Genomic DNA, 23921 nt, shown 5'->3' with positions numbered 1-23921 from the left:
AAAGGAGTTCATGACCACTAAACCAGCCCTGAAAGAAATATTAAAGAGAACTCTTGAGTAGAAAGGAAAGACCATAAGTGAGAGTATGGAAAGTAGGAAACACAAAAACAGTAAAAATAAGTATTTCTGTAAAACATTAGTCAAGGGATTTACAAAAAGATATAAAACAGGGAGAAAGGAGTAAAGAATGGGTTCAAACTTAAACAGCAATCAACTGAATATAGACTGCTAAATGCAGAAGATGTTGTATATAAACCTAATGGTAACGACAAATCAAAAACCACTAATAGATATGCACAGAATAAAGAGAAAAGAATCCAGGTATATCACTAAGAAAACCAGTGGACCAAAAAAGAGAGAAGACAACTCAGATAAAAACGATAAAAAGAACCACAAAAACAAGTAACAAAAAGTACATATCTATCAAGACAGAATCGAGATCTCTCAGTTAAAAATAGAACTACCCTACTATCCAATAATTGCACTACTGGGTATTTCCCCCCCAAAATACAAAAAAACAGTAATTTAAAGCAATGCATGTACCTTGTGTTTATAGCGGCATTATTTTAATAGCCAAACTATATAAGCAGCCCAAGTGACTATTGATATATAAATGGATAAAGAAGATGTACTGTGTATATACACAATGGAATATTACTCAGCCATAAAAGAAATGAAATTTTGCATTTACAATGACATGGATGGAGCTAGAGGGTATAATGTTATATGAAGTAAGTTAGTCAGAGAAAGACAACCACCATATGATCTCACTCATACATATAATTTAGGGAAAAAACCCAAATGAACAAAGGGGGGAAAAAAGAGACAAACAGACTCTTAACTATAGAGAACAAACTGATGGCTACCAGAGAGGAAGTGTGGGTGAAACAGGTGATGGAGATGAAGGAGTGCACTTGTGATGAGCAGTGGGTGATGTATGGAATTGCTGAATCACTAGGTTATACACCTGAAAAGAGTAAAACACTGTTAACTCTACTGGTATTTTTTTTAAAAAAACAAAACTCCTATTTTCTCCCTGCCTTAGTCCCTGATAACCACCATTCCATTTTCTTTTTCTATGAATTTGACTACTTTAGATACCACACAAGTGGAATCATACAGTATTTGTCTTTTTTGTGACTGTCTTATTTCACTTAGCATAATGTCCTCGAGTTTCATCCATGTGACACGATTTTCTTCCCATTTCAGGCTGAATAATAATCTGTGGTGTGTATATAACATATTTTACTTATCTTTTCATTTGCTGGTGGATATTTGGATTGCTCCCGCATCTTGGCTATTTAAAAAAAAGTTTTTAACGTTTATTTATTTTTGAGAGATAGAGAGAGCATGAGCAGGGGAGGGACGGAGAGAGAGGGAGACACAGAATCGGAAGCAGGCTCCAGGCTCTGAGCCGTCAGCACAGAGGCTGACACGGAGCTCGAACTCATGAACCATGAGTTCATGACCTGAGCTGAAGTCAGCCACTTAACCGACTGAGCCACCCAGGCTCCCCACATCTTGGCTATTTTGAATAATGCTGCTATGAACATGAGTCTAAAAATATATTTTTTATATTTGCTTTAAATTCCTTTTGGATATACTCAAGTGGAATTGCTGAAACATATAGTAAGTTTGTGTTTAATTATCTGAGGAAATGCAGTACTGTGTTGGAGAAAGGGATTTTTTTTTTGACAAGCATAGTTCTCATTCTTTTTATTCATTATTTAAAATCAAGTGACACTCATAACATGCATCAAAAAACGTAAACCATGTCTTTCTTCCATTGGCTGTCATTCTAAAAAAAAATGGCAAGAGAGGATTGTAGCAAAACATGTTGGAGAAAGGGATTTTTAAAACTGGTACATAAAATCATAGGTAGACCATTGTGTAATTAATTCATGAAACCCCACAGAAACAACACAGCAGAAGATTTGCTCGTTGAACATTGGTCTGGAATACCATCTGGGTTTTAGATTTACCATTGGGTAGCACATAGTGGGAAAGTCCAGAAAAGCACTGCAAAGTCCTCAAAAACTGAATTGGCTTTTAAACCAGGGCCCACAAACGTGGGCCAGGACATGTGTACCTAAACACGTTGACTGCTAAAATAAATTTAAATAGCAGTGAGGATTTAATGATACCCAAAATGCCAAGGATCCAATCCAAAGTTTTCATCATATCAAAATGTGCAAAAAAAAAATCTCAGCTTAAATGAGAAAAGGTAATTAATAGATTTCAAGAGAAACAGATGTTGGGATCATCTAAGAATTTTAAAGCAGCTGTCATAAAGTATCTCAAACAATTATGAACACTCATTAAACAAATGAAAAAGTAGAAAGTCTTAGCAAAGAAATGGAAGGAATAAGGAAGAACCGTATGGAAATAAAAGTTCTTAGAGAAAAAACAATAATTTAAAAGGTCAACCTGTGTGTGTGCGTGCATGTGCACATGTGTGTGTATGCACTCATTTTATACATATATAATCATACATACACACACAATCATTATTTTATACACCTAAAACAAATACAACAGTATGTCAGTTATAGCTCAGTAAAATGAGGGGAAGAGTCAAGCTCTTAGCATTTGAATTACTCCCTCACTTCAAAAGCACTTTCAGGGGCGCCTGGGTGGCTTAGTCGGTTAAGCGTCCGACTTTGGCTTAGATCATGATCTCGCGGTTCGTGGGTTCGGGCCCCACGTCGGGCTCTGTGCTGACTGCCAGCTCAGAGCCTGGAGCCTATTTCAGAGTCTGTGTCTCCCTCTGTCTCTGACCCTCCCCTGCTCACGCTGTCTCTCTCTCTCTCCTAGAAATAAATAAAAACAATATTAAAAAAAAATAAAAAAATAAAAAGCACTTTCAATTTGGCTTCCAGAGTATCATACTATCATGATTTTATTCCTTTCTGGATTGTTTCCTATATGGTTTTCTTTTGCTCACTCCTACCATCTCTTCTTACTCTCAAAATGATGGACTTTTTGAGATCTGTGATAAAATATCTGTAAAGAAAGTCTAATCCCTACCCCCCAAAGTGAACTTGTTTTGACAGTGTTCACCCCATTTTGTAAAATTGCAAATACATTGTTTCAATGATATGTCAAATATGTTTATATAAAGTTTTCCTTTGAATATGATATTTTTAAGATACATCTGAAAAAGAGGCGTGTCTATATGTCAAAAGCAAGTAAGGTAAACTGGTGTTTAGTGTCTGAGAGAAAGCATATGGGAGGCCTTGATAAAATCTATGCAAAGACTTTTGGCTGCTGAGGTTTATAGCATAAAGGCCCAGCTAGATACCCTAAGCATGGAGCAACACCTCTCAGAGACACTAAATCCTGTTTTCGGAGGCAATGTTGATCTCCTGTGAGCTAAAAGGAGAAATGTTGACCCACTGCGAGTCAAAGGAAGTTGAAGCAGAGAGACTGAAAGATCGCAGCAAGCTTGTGTGGGCCTTATTGCCCATTTTCCCCCTCCAACTCAATCTCTACTTAACTTTTTAGGGGAAGGAAGTGTAAATGTCATACCAAGCAAGTGTGTGCATGTCCACACACGTGTGTGTGTGTGTGTGTGTGTGTGTATGAGAGAGAGATCATTAATTTCAGTATTGCCTGCTCTTTAATATCCATGATGAACAAGATGTCAGATATTTCAGTAAAGATGTGCCATGCCAAACCATAATAGAGCCGAGGCAAAAGGTGAAGTCATTAATTCTGTGTTTGAAATTTGGCATTTTGTTTGTCATGGATTTTTCCTAAATTTAGATTTTAAAAATATTGCATTAAAATAGTATTTATCTTGCTTACTGAATTTTTGGCACCCTCCTTATATTTTATACCTGAGGTGAGTGCCTTCTATTTTGCTCTTTGTTTTCTTATTTCCTGTCTAATTTTAGACTAATGGAGTATTTTTTTTAGGACTCTATCTCCACTGTTTGCTTATTAGCTATACCTTTTGTCTTAGGGGTTGCCCTGGAGTTACAATATGATTTTTAACATTTCAGCTCTTTCTCTAAATATACTTTTTTTGTGTATAGAATACAAATCTTTTTTAACAGTATACTTCCATCTCGCCTCGCTCATGTGACCTGTTACTGTCATGAATCCACAATTCATTGTCTTAATTTTTGCTTTAAATGGTTGATTATCTTTTTAAAGATTAAAAATGAGAAAAAAGTTTTAAATGTTTACTCATGTAGTTATCTTTTCTGGTACTTTTCATTCTTTTGTGTAGATCCAAGTTTCCAGTGGATATTTGCTTTTTGCCTAACAATATCTTTTAATTTTTCTTAGAGTACAACTTTATTGAGAAAAGAATCCTGTCTGTTATTTATATGAAAACATTTTCATTTTCCTTTTATTTTTAAAATATAAGTGTATTTTGTGCCTTAAAGTGATTTTTGTATGCTAGAAACATTTTACTTTGATTTAAATCAAAATAAGTATTCAGTTTATTAAATTCAGAACCTTGATTCTTAAGCTTATAATTTTAGTTTATAAACCTTATTCCATTTATAAGTCTTAACTTTTTTATTAGGGTTTTTATTTTAATTTCAGTGTAGTTGACATACAATGTTATATTAGTTTCAGGTATGCAATATCATGAATCAACAATTCTATACGTTACTCAGTGCTCATCATAAGTGTTCTCTTAATCCCATCACCTATTTCACCCATCCCCTGAGCCATCTCCCCTCTGGTAGCCATCAATTTATTCTCTGTAGTTAAGAGTCTGTTTCTTGGTTTGTCTCTCTTTTTCAATCCTTTGCTCATTTGCTTTGTTTCTTAAGTTCTACATAAGAATGAAACTAAATGATGTTTGTCTTTCTCTGATAGACTTAACTTCATTTAGTATTATACTCTTTAGCTCCATCCATATTGTTGCAAATGGCAAGATTGCATTCCTTTTTATGGCTGAATTATATACCACATCTTCTTTATCCACTCATCTGTCAATGGACACTTGGGTTTCTTCCGTAATTTGGCTATCGTAAATAATGCTGCTGTAAGCATAGGGTACACATATCCCTTTGAATTAGTGTTTTTGTATTTTTGGGGTAAATACCCAGTATTGTGATTACTGGTTCAGAGGGTAGTTCTATTTTTAACTTTTTGAGGGATCTCCACACTGTTTTCCACATTGGCTGCATCAGTTTGCATTCCCACCAACAGTGCATGTGGGTTCCTTTTTCTCCACATCCTTGCCAACACTTGTTTCTTCTGGATTTTAGCCATTTGACAGGTATGAGGTGATTATCACATTGTGGTTTTGATTTTCGTTTCCATGTGATGAGTGATGTTGAGCATATTTTCATGTGTCTGTTGGCCATCTGGTTGGTTTTGGAGAAATACCTATTCATGTCTTCTGCTTGTTTTGTAATTGGATTGTTTATATTTGGGGTGTTGAGTTTTGTAAGTTCTTTGTATATCTTGGATACTAACCCTTTATCAGGTATGTCATTTGGAGATACCTTCTTCCATTCCATAGTTTGCCTTTTAGTTTTATTGTTTCCTTTGCTGTGCAGAGCTTTAAACTTTTTTTTAATGTTTATTTATTGTAAATGTTTTATTTATTCTTGAGAGAGAGAGAGACAGAGCATGAGTGGGGGAGGGGCAGAGTGAGAGAGGGACATAGAATTAGAAGCAGGCTTCAGGCTCTGAGCTGCCAGCAAAGAGCCTGACATAAGGCTCGAACTCACGAACTGCAAGATCTTGACCTGAGCCAAAGTCAGACGCTTTACCAACTGAGCCACCCAGGTGCCCTGATGTTTGTTTATTTTTGAAGGAGAGAGAGACAGAGTGTGAGCAGGGAAGGAGCAGAAAAGAGGGAAACATAGAATCTGAAGCAGGCTCCAGGCTCTGAGCTGTCAGCAGAGAACATGATGCAGGGCTTGAACTCACGAGCTATGAGATCATGACCTGAGCTGAAGTCAGATGCTTAACTGACTGAGCCACCCAGACGCCCCATTTTTAATTTTTTTTTAATGTTCAGAAGCTTTTTATTTTACTTTAAGATTTTAATAATTTATTTTAAATTTACATCTAAGTTAGTTATAATGGTGCAATAATAATTTCAGGATCCTTAGTGCCCCTTACTCATTTAGCCCATCTTGCCTCCTACAACCCCTCCAGCAATCCTGTTTGTTCTCTGTATTTAAGATCTCTTATGTTTTGTCCCTTTCTCTTTTTTTATATTATTTTTACTTCCCTTCCCTTATGTGTGAAGTCATATGAAGTCAGGCTATTTGTCTTTCTCCAACTGGCTAAATTTGCTTAGCATAATACCCTCTAGTTCCATCCATGTAGTTGCAAATGGCAAGATTTCATTCTTTTTTGACTACCAAGTTATACTCCATTGTGTGTGTATATATATACATATATACAATCCTATATTTATATTATATACAATATATACTATATATATATTTCATTCTTTTTTGATTGCCTACTTATACTCCATTGTGTGTGTTTGTGTGTGTGTGTGTGTGTGTGTGTGTGTATACACACATACACCACATCTTCTTTATTCATTCATCTGTCGATGGACATTTGGGATCTTTCTGTACTTCGGCTGTTGTCAATAGTGCTATTGAACTGCTATGAGGGTTCAGATGCATATACCCCTTCGAAACAGCACACCTGTATCCCTTGGATAAATACCTAGTCGTGCAATTGCTGGGTCGTAAGGTAGTTCTATTTTTAATTCTTTGAGGGACCTTCATAATGTTTTCCAGAGTGGCCGCACCAGTTTCCATTCCCACCAGCAGCGCAATAGAGATCCTCTTTGTCCGCATCCTTGGCAATCTGTTGTTGCCTGAGTTGTTAATGTTAGCCATTCTGACAGGTATCTCGTTGTGGTTCTGAGTTGTATTTCCTTGATGATAAGTGATGTTGAGCATTTTTTCATGTTTCGGTTGACCATCTGGATGTCTTCTTTGGAGAAGAATCTATTTGTGTCTTTTGCCAATTTCTTCACTGGATTCTTTGTTTTTTGGGTGTTGAGTTTGATAAATTCTCTATAGATTTTGGATACTAACCCTTTACCTCATATGTCATTTCTAAACATCTTTCTCGCATTCCATTGGTTGCCTTTTAGTTTTGCTGATTGTTTCCTTCGCTGTGCAGAAGCTTTTTATTTTGATGAGGTCCCAGTAGTTCATTTTTGCTTTGGTTTCCCTTGCCTCAAGAGATGTATTGAGTAAGAAGTTGCTGTGGCCAAGGTCAAAGAAGTTTTTGCCTGCTTTCTCCTTGAAGATTTTAAAGGCTTCCTGTCTTACATTTAGGCATTTCATCCATTTTGAGTTTATCTTTGTGTGTGGTGTAAGAAAGTGATCCAAGTTCCTTTTTCTGCATGTCGCTGTCCCAGTTTTCCCAGCACCACTTGCTGAAGAGATTGTCTTTATTCCATTGGATATTCTTTCCTGCTTTGTCAAAAATGAGTTGGCCATACATTTGTGGGTCCATTTCTGGGTTCTTTATTCTTTTCTATGGATCTGAGTGTCTGTTTTTGTGCCAGTACCATATTGTCCTGATGATTATGGCTTTGTAATACAGCTTGAAGTCTGGGACTGTGATGCCTCCTGCTTTGGTTTTCTTTTTCAAGATTGCTTTGGCTATTCAGGGTCTTTTCTGGTTCCATACAAATTTTAGGATTGTTCGTTCTAGCTCTGTGAAGAATACTGGTGTTAATTTTGATAGGGATTGCATTGACTATGTAGATTGCTTTGGGTAGTATTGACATTTTAACAATATTTGTTCTTCCTATCTAGGAGCATGGAATGTTTTTCTTTTTTTTTGTCTTCAGTTTCTTTCATAGCTTTCTATAGTTTTCAGTGTATAGATTTTTCTCCTCTTTGGTTAATTTATTCCTGGGTATTTTATGGTTTTTGGTGCAGATGCTTTTTATTTTGATGTAGACCCTGTAATTTAATTTTTGTTTCCCTTACCTCAGGAGACATATCTAGAAAAATGTTGTTATGGCCAATGTCAGAGAAATTACTTGCCTGTTCTCCCTTCTAGGATTTTTGTGGTTTCAGATCTCACATTTAAGTCCCTAATCTATTTGAGTTCACTTTTATGTATTGTGTAGGAAAATCGTCAGAATGGTCCAGTTTCATTTTTTAGCATGTAGCTGTTCAGTTTTCCCAGCACTGTTGAAGAGACTGTCTTTTTTACCCATTGGATATTCTTTCCTGCTTTGTCATAGATTAACTGAGCATGTAATTGTGGGTTTATTTCTGGATTTTCTGCTCTGTTCTATTGATCTATGTATCTGTTTTTGTGCCAATATCATACTATTTTGATGACTGCAGCTTTGTAATATAAAGTCTGGGATTGTGATACATCCAGTTTTATTTTTCTTTTTCAAGATTGCTTTATTTAGGGCCTTTTATGGTTACATATAACTTTTAGGATTGTTTGTTCTAGTTCTTTGAAAAATGCTGCTGGTATTTTGGTAGGGATTGCATTAAATTTGTAGATCACTTTGGGTAATATAGATATTTTAACAATGTTTGTTCATCTAATCTGTGAGCATGAAATGTCTTTCCATTTGTTTGTGTCATCTTCCATTTCTTCCATCAACATTTTGTCAGAGTATGAGCCTTTCACTTCCCTGGTTAAGTTTATTACTAGATATTTTATTCTTTGTGTTGTAATTATTAATGGGATTTTTTTTTTTTTAATGTTTAGTTTTGAGAGAGACAGACAGACAGACAGAATGCGAGCAGGGGAGGGGCAGAGAGAGGGAGACACAGAATCTAAAGTAGGCTCCAGGCTCTGAACTGTCAGCGCAGAGCTGGACACAGGGTTCAAACTCACAAACTGTGTGTGAGATCATGACCTGAGCTGAAGCCAGATACTTAACTGACTGAGCTACCCAGGGTCCCCTGTAAATGGGATTATTTTCTTAATTTACCTTTACTGCTTCCTTATTAATGTTAGAGAAATGCAACAGGTTTCTGTACATTGATTTTGTATCCTATAAGTCTACTGTTCTAACTATCATTTTTGAGGACCTCTAAATACTTAATTCCATTTAATTTAGATGTTTTAAAATGCATTTATATATTTAATATATTGTTTTGGTACTGTAGTTATCTGACTGAAATATTTTCAGAATACTTAAGTAATTCTTATAAATCTTATAAAATGTATTATAAATTCTTACAATACAGTAAAGGTTAACTCTGTAGACCTTAATTTCTCATATATTGTTCAAATCCATAAATATAGTGAGATATGAGCTTATACTCACAAATCTAGATAAGTTACTCAATTTCATATTTTATTAAAAATTCTTTTAAGGTTTTAAATAAACATTTTTTTACAAATGTAATTTGTATTAGTAAACATTATTTAATTTTTCATTTTTCCACTCTGAAATATACTTATTTACCAAGAAAACCGTTATTTCACTTACGTTGCATTACCAAGTAAATGTTATATTGTAGCCTTTTTCTTTGGTAATTTTTTTAAAAATTGTGATAAAATAATAATACACAAAACTTATCATTACTTCCCTTTTTTAACAATATTTTTTGTTTCTTTTCCTCATACTTAGTAACTTCTATTGTCCTATTTTCAAGTTCACTTATTCCTTCTTTTGCCTGCTTAAATCTGCCTTTGAATCTTTCTGGTCACTTTTTCATTTCAGTTATTGTACTTTTCAGTTCCAGAATTTCTTTTTTGGTTTCTTTTTTAGATTTTTAAGTCTTTATTAATATTTCCCTTATGTTCATACATTGTTTTCTTGACTTTATTCCCATCTTCTTTTAGTTCTTTGAGTATTTTTAAGATGATTATTTTAAAGTCTTTTTGTGGTATATCTGCCATCTGTGAATGGGCCATACTTCCTGTTTCTTTATTATTTTGTTTATTGAAAACTGGACATTTGAATCTAATAATGTAATACTGGAAATCAGACATTCTTCGTCCCCCTATTTTTTGTTATTACTGTTATTATTTTTAAATCATTGTAGGATGTCTCTGAGCTGTGAGTCAGCCTGAGGTGTAATATTAAGGTTTTCTCAGGTTTTCTGATCCTTTTCTTGAGAATGCACAGTCACTTTCTTTCTTTTTTTTTTTTTTTTAAATGTTTTATTTATTTCTAGGAGAGAGAGAGAGACAGCGTGAGCAGGGGAGGGTCAGAGAGAGAGGGAGTCACAGACCGAAAGAGGCTCCAGGCTCTGAGCTGGCAGTCAGCACAGAGCCCGACGCGGGGCCCGAACCCACGAACCGCGAGATCATGACCTAAGCGAACCGACTAAGCCACCCAGGCGCCCCACTTTCTAATTGTCCTCATATTTGTGGCAGTTTGTAATGTGCTGGTCTTTAATGTCTAAGAAAAGGAGAAAACGAAGGAGACTAAAAAGAGTGTTAGTCTTTTACATTTCCCAGCAATCACTTCAGCCAGAAGGGGAGGACTTTGCAAGAGTGGGAGTAGGTACTACAACGGCTGCTTGCCTTTCTGGGTACCCTTCTGTGGCAAAAAGCAGCAAACAGTGGCCAGAGCACAGATCCCCTATATTTGGAGTATGGGGTTGTTTTTGCCACTCTGGCTCTCACAAGCTACTGTTAAGGCTACTTTTAGAACTATACACAGTTGTTTGCTATGTGGCTGGAGTGGGGATTGGTAGTAAGACCTAAAATTGACCAAAATTAACCCTGGTTCATGTGCAAGCCTTCCCCTGGAGGTTGTAAGCTTTCAGTATATTCCAGAGTTCCAAAATAGTCACATTAGACAGAGTCGGCCAGTGCAGTTGTTTCTAGTTGGGGATACAGATTCCTGGTGCTTCCTACTCTGCCATATCCCCAGGAACCTCTTTTCTTTCATTTTTGAAGGATTTTTTTTTCAATAAAATTTGTTTACAGTGTATTTATTTGGGAGGGGGGGGAAGGAGGGAGGGAGAGAGACAGAGAGAGAGAAGGAGAGAGAAAGAGAAAGGTAGGTGCAGAGAGAGAATCCCAAGCAGGCTTTGTGCTGTCAGCACAGAGCTAGATGCAGGGCTTGATTTCATGAATTGCGAGATCATGACCTGAGCCGAGGTCAAGAATTGGACACTTAGCCGACTGAGCAACCCAGGCACCCCTTATTTCTGAAGTATTTTAAGTTGATAGTTATTTCCTTCACCATTTAAAGTGTGTTTCACTGTGTTTTATCTTTGATATTTTTTGAGGAGAAGTCGGCTCTATGCTTATCTTTGCTTCTCTCTAAATTTGTCCTTTGATTCCCTCTGCCTACTTTTACAATTTTCTTTTCCTCATCAGTTTGAGTGTTTCTCATCAATTTAGATGTAATAATCTTTAATGTGGGGTATATGTGTATTAAATATGAAGTGTATTTGTCCTTCCTGGTATTCATTAAGATTCTTCAATTTGTTGCATAATTTTCATCAGTTTTTAGAATTTTTTACTTTTATTTCATCAGATTTTTCCCTGTTTCCCCTATTCTTAGGATTCTAATAATACAGATATATTACTTGTCTAATATTGTCTCACAGATCATTTGAGTAGAGTCTGTTGCTACGTCTTCAAATCCACTGAACTGTATATGATCTATCATACCTAATCTGATGTTAATTTTATCCAGTGAAATTTTTATTTTAACTGTTATGTTTTTTCAGCTGTGGAATTTCCATTTCTTTATTTTTTGTGTCTTATGGTTATATTTTTATTCATGTTTTCTTGACATTATATATACATATCCACTTTTTGTTTTATATTATTTAATATTCTTGTTGGTTAATTCTATCATCTATTTCATTTCTGAGTTTGTCTTTATTGAGTAATGTCTTCTGGTTATGGTTAAATTTTTCTGCTGCTTCACATGTCTGGTAAATTTGGGTTAAATGCTGGACGTTGATTTTAACAGACTGAATGCTATATTTTGTTGTATTCTTTGAAACAATTTTGGAATTTTCTAGCAAGGGGTTACTTGAAGTTAGTTTGGTCCTTTGGAGGCTGTTTTTAAATTCTTTAATGGAAGCCCTAAAGTCATTCTAGTTCTGTGGGGCACCTGGGTGGCTCAGTTGGTTAAGTGTCCAACTTTGGCCCAGGTCATGATCTCACAGTTCCTGAGTTCAGGCCCCATGTCAGGCTCTGTGCTGACAGCTCAGAGCCTGGATCCTGATTGGAATTCTGTGTCTCTCTCCCTCTGTCTCTGCCCCTCCCCTACTTGTGCGTGCTCTCTCTCTCTCTCACTCTCGCTCTCTCTCAGAAATAAATAAACATTAAAAAAATTTTTTTAATAAAAGTCATTCTAGTTCTAAATTATTCCCATTCTAGGACATGGCCCTCTGGAGTGTCTGAAGAATGCCTTTGTAATTATTGAAGTCTCTTTTCTCTTGCTGAATGGAACTTCACATCTGTGTGTGTGCTCTGCAGATTGTCTTAGAACTTTCTGGTAATTTTTCTTTCCTTGAAAGTTGTTATAGAGTTTTAATCTGCATATGTACTAATTAATATTTAACCACACACTCAACAGATCACCGCTGTTTCCCTGGATCTCTCTCTCTCTTTTTTTTTTTATAGCTCCTTCCTTTGTGAGACTAACCCACAAATTCTAGCTGTCTTGACCTCTCCTTAATTTGTTTTCTTTCTACTCATTTCAGCATGATAGTTGGGTTCCTTTTAGGTTCCCCTTCTCTGTGCCACACTCAAGTATTCACTTGCAAGAAGGAAGCCTGAGTAATGAGGGACTAATTTCATCTGTTTACCTTTTTTCAGAGATAATCGTACTGTGTCCCCAGTTCCCCACTGGGCTGAAAAAATTATTTCCCTTGTTTTCTCTAGTTTTCTAGTTGTTTATAGGCAGGAAGCTAAGTTTCAACTCTGTTACACCCTCATGGCCATTACAGAGTTCTCTTCACAGGTATTTTAACAAAAAAGAAAGCTTTTCATAAATCCAGAGATACTTAAAGGCAAATAACAGAGGATAAGGAACTTTTCAAGTGATACCATCTGATGTGAAGCATCTAGAGCTAGAAATACTCACAGCAGATGCCTAGCTGGGAAATGGGTCAGAATAGGGAGATTGTGTGGATGCCTGATTAGTATGTTTCTGGAGACCTCAGAGTTTTGCCCCATTCCTACCCTGCTTCCTTTACTCACAGGTTACTACTGTACCTATTGTTTTCTTGATGCCAGAAAGCCCTTAGATAGAGAAGCTACTTTTTCAGTATTACTAATATTATTATATGTCACAAAATACTGATTTCTAGAGCATAAAAATATTGAAGTCAAAGTGTAAATGACTAGTTCTTAGTCCTTTGATGAAATTTGGGAGGGAGTAAGGAACCTCTGTAAGACTTGTGACATTGATGGGCTTTCTGAGAACCCTGTCTACCAGGGTGTCTGAATTCAGCCTGTCTCCCTCTTCTTTTCCCCTTCTGCCTACAGTTATGATCAGGTGCCTTTTCTCATGCATGACAATGACCTGAGAAGAACAACCAATATTAGGGAAGTCCAGCCAAATGCCTCCTTCACACATTCTAGCTTCTTCCTGTGGAGTTTCCTGTCGACTCTGAATGCAGGCAAATGGTTTGTACAATCACGGGTAAGACACATTCCCCAGCTCAACAAACCTGCATTGAATCCCTCTACTGTACGAGGTCCTATGCTGCTCCTATAAATAAAGACAAGCATACACAAGATTTCATCCCAGTTTGGCAGCAGAACTGTAGCATTGGCAGGAGGGCTTTTCCAGGAATGCAGTCAGTCTAATTGGTACTTAATATTTTCACTGGAAATTCTGAAGATGAGCTTGCCAACTTACTTTTGTCATTTAATTCCTTTTTATCCAAGTATCTCATAAACTTTCAGTGTGTCTGCCATGTACATAGTATTTTCCTAGGCATTTTGAGTAGCTCACAGTCCTAGAGGAGGCATACTGGGAAACATATTTATGCTTGACTCCTTTTGATCGTTCAGTAAATATTTATTTTGTACCTTTTGGGTATGAGGCATGTGGAATACAATGGTGAATAAACACACAGTCAGCCCTAATGGAGTTCACAGGCTAGAAGAGACAATTACAGTGCACTGTGATAAGTACTGAACTAGAGTCAGGTAGCTTAGGAGCACACAAGAGCAACTTCTAATTCAGTCTGAGAGATGGAGATGGGGGAATCTTGAAGAAGTCTAGTAAACATGTGGTAAAATATAAAGCATTGCTGTGCGTAGTATAATTTATCCTGAGTATTTTAAATTTTTTTAACGTTTATTTTTGAGAGACAGAGCATGAGTGGGGGAGGGGCAGAGAGAGAGGGAGACACAGAATCCAAAGCAGGCTCCGGGCTCTGAGCAGTCGGCACAGAGCCGGATTCAGGGCTCAAACCCATGGATCACGAGATCATGACCTGAAGTCCGACGCTGAACTGACTAAGCCACCCAGGCCCCCCTATCCTGTGTATTTTAAAGTGGCTAAATTAAAGGTCAGATTTGCATATGGTGAAAGTCAAACCTGCCTTCTCAAAAAGATTAAAGAAAACAAAACAGCTTACAATTTCCAGCTAATAATATATCTAGTGGGAATCCATGTGCCCTAAGTTATACCAATCAAATGTATCCATGCACTTATCTTTGAAAAACTTTGTAGCTGGTGTGAGGGAGACCAGAGCGGAGGGTTATTATGTAGGACAGCTTTCACTATCACTAATGGAATCACTGCTGTCTATTGGCTCAGTTGAATCTTTTTCTTTTTGTGCAACTTTAACAAGGAACCTATCCAATGATCTAGAATGAAGCAAAGCATTCCTAAGCTTACTCTTGTATGGAAAAGCAAGGTACTGTCCATAGGTGCTCTGAAGTGACAAAAAATACACTAGTGGCAGTTGTGGGCACCTTCCAGTGTTCTGAAATATCACTAATTTCTGCCAAACACCAGGGCCTGAAACTGAGCATGGAAGACGATCACCCACAATATCACAGTGAGAGAGAGAGAGAGAACCATTGGCTCAGTTGTGATCAGGTGACATTTGGTGTCATGTGCTACTCATAAGACATTGCTCATTTATGAAGTTAAAATTTATTAGTAATGTTCACTCATCTTGCAGAACACTCACAGAATAAATTACTAAAAAAAAAAACAAAACCCAAGGTTTTATTGTAGATGAGAGGTAAGTTGGGGAGTGGGTGAAATCTGTGAAAGGGATTAAGAGTACATTTATCATGAAGAGCACTGAGTAATATATAGAATTTTTTAATCACAGTACTGTATACCTGAAACTAACATAACACTGTATTTAACTATACTGGAATAAAATTTAGGAGCATACATATTTATGATTGTTTTGTGTTCCTCATGTATTGACCCCTTTATCATTATATAATGTTCTTCTCTGTCTCTTGTTAACTTTTTTGGCTTGAAGTCTATTTTGTCTGATAGAAATATGGCTATGCATGCTTTCTTTTGTTGATTTGCTTGGAATATCGTCTTCTGCCACATCACTTTGAGCCTGTTTGTGTCTTTAGAACTGAAGTGAGTCTTCCTGAAGGTGGCATATAGTTGGGTATTATTTTTTTTAATTCATCCAGCCTCTCTGTCTTAATTATGTTTTAACTGGTGAGTTCAATCCATTTACATTTAGGATGATTACTGATATGTAAGGATTTACCACTACCATCTTATCTTTTGTCTTCTGATTATTTTGTATCTCCATTATTTCTTTTTCCTTGTGTTTCTGCCTGCCTTTTAAAATTAGTGGTTTTCCACAATGGTTTGCTAGGTTTCAACTTAAAAAATTTTTTTCTTAATGTTTGTTTATTTTTGAGAGAGTGTGAATGGGGAAGGAACAGAGAAAGAGGAACAGAGGATCCAAAGCAGGCTCCATGCTGACAACAGTGAGCCCAGTGTAGGGCTTGAACTCACAAACTGTGAGAACNATTCTGGACTGACAGTTTTCAGTTTTTCAGTACCCTGAATATGTCATTCCGCTCTCTTCTGGCCTAGAAATCTGCTGATAGTCTAATAGGGGTTCCTTTGTAGGTGACTTAAAAAAAAAATCCTGGCTGCCTTTCACATTCCTTATTATTGACTTTTGACAGCTTGTTTATAATGTGTCTTAGAGAAGGTCTTCACATTGAGATAGTAAGGTGATTCATTGGCTCCATGGACTTTTGTGTCCCAACTCTTTCCTCAGGTTTGAGACGTTTTCTACTGTTTGTTCATTTGTTCGTTCATTCTCTTTCTCTCTTTCTCTCTTCCTCCCTCCCTTCCTTCCTTCCTTCCTTATGCTTTTCATTTTTGAGACAGAGCACAAGCAGGAGAGAGGCAAAGAGAGAGGGAGACACAGAATCTGAAGCAGGCTCCAGATGACCTGAGCCGAAGTTGATGCTTCAATGACTGAGCCACCCGGGCACCCCTCCACAGTTATTTCTTTTTTTTTTTTAATTTTTTAAAATTTATTTTTGAGAGAGAGAGAAACCAAACACAAGCAGAGGGGAGCAGAGAGAGAGGGAGACACAGAATCCAAAGCAGGCTCCAGGCTCTGAGCTGTCAGCACAGAGCCCAATGCGGGGCTCAAATTCTTGAATCACAAGATCATGACCTGAGCTGAAGTTGAATGCTTAACCGACTGAGCCTCCCAGGTTCCCCCTCCAACTGTTATTTCTTCAAATAAACTCTTTGCCCCTTTCTCTTCTTCTGGTATACCCATCATTTTTATTTTGGCTCTTCTAAGGGAGTCTGATAGTTCTCATACGGTTTCTTCATTTGTTAGAAATCTTAGCTCTCTCTTTTCTACCTAAATTATTTCCAGATTCCTGTCTTCCAGCTTGCTTATTCTTTCTTCCATTTGATTTGCTCTATTTCCAGTGTTTTCTAATGTATTCTTTCTCATTTGCTGAGTTCTTCAGCTCCAGAATTTGTTTGTTTTTTTAAAAATATTCCCAAATGTTTTTAAAAACACAGCTCTAAATAACCCATAGATCAAATAGGGTTTATCAAAGGTAATTAGATAATATTTTGAACTGAATGAAAATAGAACATACTGAAATTGGTAGAAGTCGACTAAAATTGTGCTTAGAGGAAAACTCCTGGGATTATATGCTTATATTAGGAATGAAAAGTCTCAAATCAGTAATCTAAGCTTCCTCTTTAAGAAACTAGAAAAATAACAGTGAATTAAACCAAAAATAAGTATAAGAAAAGAAGTAATACAGAGCAGAAATGGAATGGAATGGAATGGAATGGAAACATAGAAATAGAAAATGTCAGTGAAACAAAAGCTTATTCTTTGAAGAAATCAACAAAATTGGTAAGCTTCTAGCTAAGTGACCAAGACAAAAAGACACAAATTTCCAGTATTAGAGATGAAATAAGGTTCATCCATCCAGACCCTCCAGACATTAAATAAGATAAAAATGAAAAACTAGTAGTAGTGGAGCTGACTCATATTAGCTCATAAGAGCCAATTATTAAATATCAGAATTTTTGGAATCAGTTGTTAAATCACTTATGAAATTAGGCATGGTTGTAGTATTTAACCAACAAAAAATTGACAGGCACTAAAATCAGATTTTTATATTCCTCAAGAGCTCCTTGTTAAGCATTTAACAACACATCATTCTTTATGAACAACCCTGTGAGTATAATATGAAAATTTTAGGTGAAATGGAACAATTTTTTGAAAACACAAGCTACCAAAACTCAGGAAGAAATATGTAACCTAAATAGTCCCGCATCCATTCAAGAAGCTGAATTTGTAGTTTAAAAACATCCAACAGGAAACCAATTTGTAGATGTGCTCACTGGTACATTCTACCAAATGCACAAGAAAGAAATAATTCTTCTATTCTCTTCCATGAAATAGAAAAGTAATAATCTCTAGTGCATTTTTATGAGACCAGAATTTCTCTTATAACAAATCTATAAAAAAGCATTTTCAAGAAATCTCAAGACTGATAAAACCTATGAATTCAGATATAAAAAATCATTAACAAAATATCAATCTGAATCCAGCAATATATAAAAAGGATAATATACTGTGATGAAAGAGGTTTTATCCTGAGAATGCAAGGTTTATAGTTGAAAATCAATTAATTTAACCCTGTTAATACACACAAAGAAGAAAATTTATAATCTCAATTCATGTAAAAAAATTATTTTGTAAATTCAACTTCCATTCTTGATAAAAACTCTCAGAGGACTAAAAATATAAAGGAACTTCCTTTACTTGATAAAGATAATTCTGTAATATGCCTAACATCATACTTATTCGTGAAAGAATGAAGTTATTCTCCCTAAGACCTGGAAAAAAGAAGAATGTCTTACCAGTCTTATTCAACATCATATTGTAAATCCTAGCCAGTTCAATACGGGAAGAAAAAGGCATACAGACTGAATAAGAAGAAATATAACTGTTTCTCTTTGTAGGAGACATGGTCTATGTAAAAAATCCCAAGAAATCTACAAAAAATATTCAAGAACTAATAGGTGAATTTAGTAGGGATACAGGATACAATGTCAATATTTAAAGAAACAAAAAACAAAACAAAAAACCCTCAATCTAATCAGAGAGGAGTTCTGATTTCAGCTTCGACACATAAAGAGCTTGAAAGTGCTCACTCCCATCTTGAAAGAAAGAAAGAAAGAAAGAAAGAAAGAAAGAAAGAAAGAAAGAAAGAAAGAAAGAAAAGAGAAAGAAAGAAAAAGAAAGAAAAGAAAGGAAGGAAGGAAGAAAAGAGAAGAGAGTCAAACAAGTTGAAAATCAANAAAGAAAGAAAGAAAGAAAGAAAGAAAGAAAGAAAGAAAGAAAGAAAGAAAGAAAGAAAGAAAGAAAGAAAGAAAAGAGAAAGAAAGAAAAGAAAGGAAGGAAGAAAAGAGAAGAGAGTCAAACAAGTTGAAAATCAGTGCCTCTTTTAGATCCATAAAAGAATTGAAATCACAGGGCAAACCATTACTCTGGACAGAGCCATTCAATCTGGAGAGAAAGATAAGTGTACTAGAAGCAGAAGCCACTGGGGGCCAAGAACTCGTAGGAACAGTTTAAGTTATTGGTAATTTTGATTAATGCTGGAGGCTGAGTGTGGACTAGCTTGAGAATTAAAAACTCCTGGGGACCCAATTTTATATAGACACATTTTTGTAGGTTTTGCCCCCAGGAACTCCATCAGGTTTTCATGTGAGAACTGGGGAGAAGATTTCTGTCTGGGGCAGCAGGAGGAGAAAAGTAACTTTTTCAAAATACATCCCGAGTGTTCTCCATTTCAAAGGTCTAGTCTTCAGGGAGAACTACTATTCCAGAACCTTATCTAACATGCGGAAGGACAATTAGTCAACTACAGTTCACTCTAGTCTTCCTGTCTCATGTAAGGGTAGAGGAGAAAAAAAAAAAAAAAGACTAGGAAATGAGTCTGGAACTTAGACTCACTAAAAGCTAAGATTTAATCATAAAACTGTAGAATGCTTCCTTTCCCCAACACCATATCACAACATGAACAGGGCTTCAATATAATAATAATGGGTTACAGTGGAGAGAGCTGCAAAACATACTCTGTTGAGAAGGAACCCAAAGATAATAGGAGAGGAAACAAAACATGGAAACTGAACATTAATACCCATAGCTATATAAAAACATGATTATTTCAGTCCCTTGTATCTATGACATCACATCCAGCTTCCAACCAAAAAATTGTAAGATACTAAAAGACAAGATAAAGCACAATATGAAGAGACCAGAAAACCCAGACATAACACAGATTCTGGAATTATTAGAGAATTTTAAATAACTATGATTAATATGTTAATAGCTCTAATGGAAAAGGTAGACATATGTTAATAGCTTCCATGAAAAAAGTAGACAATATGCTAGAAAAGATAGGTAATGTAAACAGAGAGATAAACACTCTAAGAATTGAAAGCCTAGAAATAAAAAAAATGTTTAAGTGAAATGAAGAATTCTTTTGTTGGGTTTATGAGTAGATTGGACACATAAAGAATCAGTAATCTTGAAGATACATCACCAGAAACTTCCCAAACTGAAACACAAAGAGATAACTAAAAAGAAGACAATAGCCAAGAATTATGGGGAAAATTACAAAAGATATAACATATATGGGAATAGGAATACCAAATACAGAAGAAAAAATATTTGAAGTAATAATGGTTGAAAATCTTCCAGAATTAGTGTCAGACATCATAACCACATATCCAAGAATCTGAGAAAATACCAAATAGGATAAATACCAAAAAGTAGACATTGTTTTTAAAGCTCTTTTAAGTTGCAGTGACTATTCAGTACAGAAATGCTTTAGCCCAACCAAAAAGTAAATATGGCTACTAGTATAAATTCATAGTCCACAGAGGGAAGACATGGTACAAAAACATTTTAGAGATCTGCATAGGGTCCTTTTGTGCAAAGTTCCAATTCATTTCTCACTTTATAGTTTTTCCAGGATTATGTTGGTTACAGGTGAGGAAAGAACTGGTCATACTTCTGATGTCATAGGAAAGTTACCCCATCAGTGTTTGATATTGCACTCCATTTATCCCTACTGTGATGAACTGTGTCATGGAGACTTTGGGGAAATATCCATTAGAAGTTAACTGGTGTTGGACACCTGAGTGGCTCAGTCAGTTAAACATCTGACTCTTGGTTTCAGCTCATATCATGATCTCACGGTTCATGAGTTTGAGCCCTGCATTGGGCTCCTTGCTGGCAGTGTGGAGCCTGCTTGGGATTCTCAATCCCTCTCTCTCTCTCTCTCTCTCTCTGTCTCTCTCTGCCCCTCCCCTTCTCATGCTCTAAACAAAAACCAAACTTTTAAAACATTTTTTTAAAAAAGTTAACTGGTGCTACAAGGTAGCCACCATGAATCTGGCAACCTGATTAATTGTAGTGTTTCTTTTCAGAATTGGGGGCCAGATTTGTGCATCAATGATGGAATTCCTGAACTCCATAGATTGGTCTTTATTCTTTATAAGAGGTCCTTGTCTAAGGATTTTAGAGCATTATGTTTAGTATGATGATCTGCTAAAGTATTTCTTCTAATGTCTCTTTACTGTGGACCTCTACCTTTAGGACAGCAGTTTATTTGGGAAGTTTCAATGCTCCCAATAGTTTGTGTATTTTTTATTCATGTATAATACAGATAACTAAAAAGGTAAAAAAAACTTTTCACATGCCCTAGAGGAGGCCATAATTTTGGCCACTCAAGCCAGTTTAATATCTGGTAATAGATTTGAGATTCTGTGAGAGAATCTGGAAAGAACAGTTCATTATGCAGAATGTGCATACTCCATTTTTTATTATCTTTTTTCATTGTTAAGATAAAACCTGTCAGTAAACAATATTAAATCAAGATTTGATGTAGAAGCGCCCAAGCATGGACAGTTTCTCAGATTACAGAAATTATGAGATTCTCCTTCAGTTGCTGTATGAAGAGTGTTATATTGGTGAATAGCAATATGAGAAAAGAAAATAACTATTTAATAATTAATTAACCAACATTAAGTACTGGGTATTTTCAGTTAACAACAGAGATTGTATGGAATGTGTTACCATAAAATAGAAAGATGAACCTCGTATAGCATCTGAAGATTCTTAGACTAATCTGACTAGGACTGCATTTTCTTCTGAGGAGAAGATAAAAAACCTTGACACCGCATCACTGGGTATTAGTAGGTCGAGTCTCTTGTGTGCCACCTTGTTCACGCTTGTAGACTGTGGCCTCTCCTTTGATGTACTTTCAAAAGGAAAGGTTTGTCACGATCTAGAAGATCAGCAAAGATGATTGTTGAAGAAATATTTTGAGATTACTGAAGGTCTTTTTGGTTTCCCTGTTTTCTGAGAATGGTTCCAAAATGTTTGATCAAGTCTAGTCACACAGAGAGGCCTGTTTCAAGAGAGTCTGCTGCGCATACTCTCCAACATCCACTTAATTCCAGAAATTATTTAATTGTCCTTGGTGTTTGGCCTTGGATAATTTGTATCTCTCATTAGATTATGTCCTTCCTCAGCCAGTGTATCATGATCTAGGTCAAGTATTGGCAAACTATGGCTTGCTGTACAAATCCAGCCACTGGCTATTTTTGTATAGCCTGTGAGCTCATAAGAGTGTTTTTTATATTTCTAAATGGTTGAACAAAATCAAAAGAAAAATGTTGCATGAACATGGTATAAAACTCACATTTAAGTGTCCATAAATAAAGTTTTATTGGAACACAGCCATGCTTACTATGAATTGTCTATTGCTGTTTTTGCACTATAGTAGCAGAGTTGAGTAGCTGTGACAGACTGCATGGTAGAAAATACTTAGTGTCTGGCCCTTCACAGAATAAGTTTACTGAACCCTGGATAATGAACTGTTATTTTGTAGAATTAAAAATTTTCATTTTTTAAAAAACATTTTAAGTTTATTTTATTTTTTGAGAGAGGCGTGGGGGACGGAGGGGCATCAAGAGAGGGAGAGAGAGAGAGAATCCCAAGCAGGCTCTGTGCTGTCAGTGCAGAGCCTGATGCAGGGCTTGAGCTTACAAAACTGTGAGATCATGATGTGAGCTGAAACAAGTCAGACGCTTAATCAGCTGAGCCACCCAGGTGCCCCTAAAATTTCTTTTTAGAAGCTTCATGAATATATAGTTGATCTTACAATTTCACAATGTCTTATTGCATAACCTTATGATCTTGGTTTAACACTTGAGAAAAACTGGATGGGGCTTCAGTAAATGTCTAAGGCGTCATTTTCCAGCTAAATTGTTGAGTGTTCCCTGGTGAAGGCAATGAATATTGGGTGTCTTCATCATCTAAAACAGGAAAGAAAATAAAGATAGGGCCAAAGAGAGTATATTTGGGTTAGACAGTACTAGAAAATGAGGTATATAACTTTTTGGTTAATAGCTTACAGATGGGGGATGAGTCTACTGCCATCTCAGTTTTGATATTTCTTTTTTAACTAGGTAAAACAGACATTTTGCTTGGACTAAAGCAGGGGATAATTAATCCTTATTGTATTAACTGTTATAGTTGGCTTAGATCTTCCTTACCTTCAGCATTAAGAGGATTTTAGGCAACAGGGTCAAAAGAGTCAATCTGAACCCTTACTGTTTGACTCTCAATTATTCTGTCTTTTCCCCTCATGGGGTTCTGGTACCATGCCCAGTTATTTGCTTGTTTTGGAATCAGTATACTAATTTCCATGCTATAAGTTGATAATGTGTGCAGTAGAATTTTCTGTAACTCCTGAGAATATTTTGTCTGCAGTGGATATATTTTTCTTCTGGTGGATCTTTTTGCACAGTAGATTCCTAATGATAAGTTTATAGGAAAGTGCCATAGAGAAGAAAGGAGAGTTCTGACAAAAGTAACAATTATAGGTTGGGATATGGAAAAGGATTTAAGATGGTTAGAATTTCCCACTACTTGAATAGTTTGGGTACTTTGAGCAATCTGATTTTCCACGGTAATGGGATTAATAGTAAAGGTAGTGGCACCAGTATCAACAAGAAGCTATTTTGTTGTTCATCTATGTTTACATATACTTCTTTTCAGAATCATATACTGGGTAGTAGTGTTTCCCTTTAAGTGGTAACATTGGGCAGATTTTGGATAAATCTTCCATTTCTTACCAATAGGATACATTGGATTCCCCTACTTGTAATTTCTGTAAGCATAAGCACAGAGAATGAGGACATTTTTAGTGTTGTTTTTATGTGGAGAACCATAAGTTTGTTTTCATTTCTAGCTTGTTACTCCCTAGGGATTTTTTTTTAAAAATGTTCAACCACTTGTTGGAGATCATCTAAACTGGTTTTTTGTCCCATTCCAGTTTAGTTTTCTAAGTCTCCTATTTTATGTACCCAAAAAAGAAGCTCAGTTTGCTTCTGCTGTTAGACCTACCCCATAATATTAAAGTTTATTGCAATCTAGTTTTATTTTTTTATTTTTATTTTTTTACAAATAGTTTATTGTCAAATTAGTTTC

At 36.0% G+C, this 23921-nt stretch overlaps 1 protein-coding gene across 4 annotated transcripts in view; it reads left to right on the top strand.

The window, feature by feature from the left end:
- Positions 1-23921, top strand: part of GDPD4 (glycerophosphodiester phosphodiesterase domain containing 4) — a 142129-nt gene that overhangs the window by 46858 nt on the left and 71350 nt on the right. For all 4 annotated transcript variants that reach the window (XM_077767564.1, XM_077767565.1, XM_077767563.1 and 1 more), the window contains one exon: positions 13399-13555. In XM_077767564.1, the coding sequence (XP_077623690.1) occupies positions 13399-13555 (157 nt within the window). The remainder of the gene's footprint in view (positions 1-13398; positions 13556-23921) is intronic.

This window comes from Crocuta crocuta, unplaced genomic scaffold (genome assembly GCF_008692635.1).
Source record: "Crocuta crocuta isolate KB4526 unplaced genomic scaffold, BGI_CrCroc_1.0 scaffold561, whole genome shotgun sequence".
NCBI classification, from domain to species: domain Eukaryota; kingdom Metazoa; phylum Chordata; class Mammalia; order Carnivora; family Hyaenidae; genus Crocuta; species Crocuta crocuta.
The sequence above is the reverse complement of the archived record's forward strand: the minus strand, read 5'-3'. Positions and strand labels throughout refer to the sequence as shown.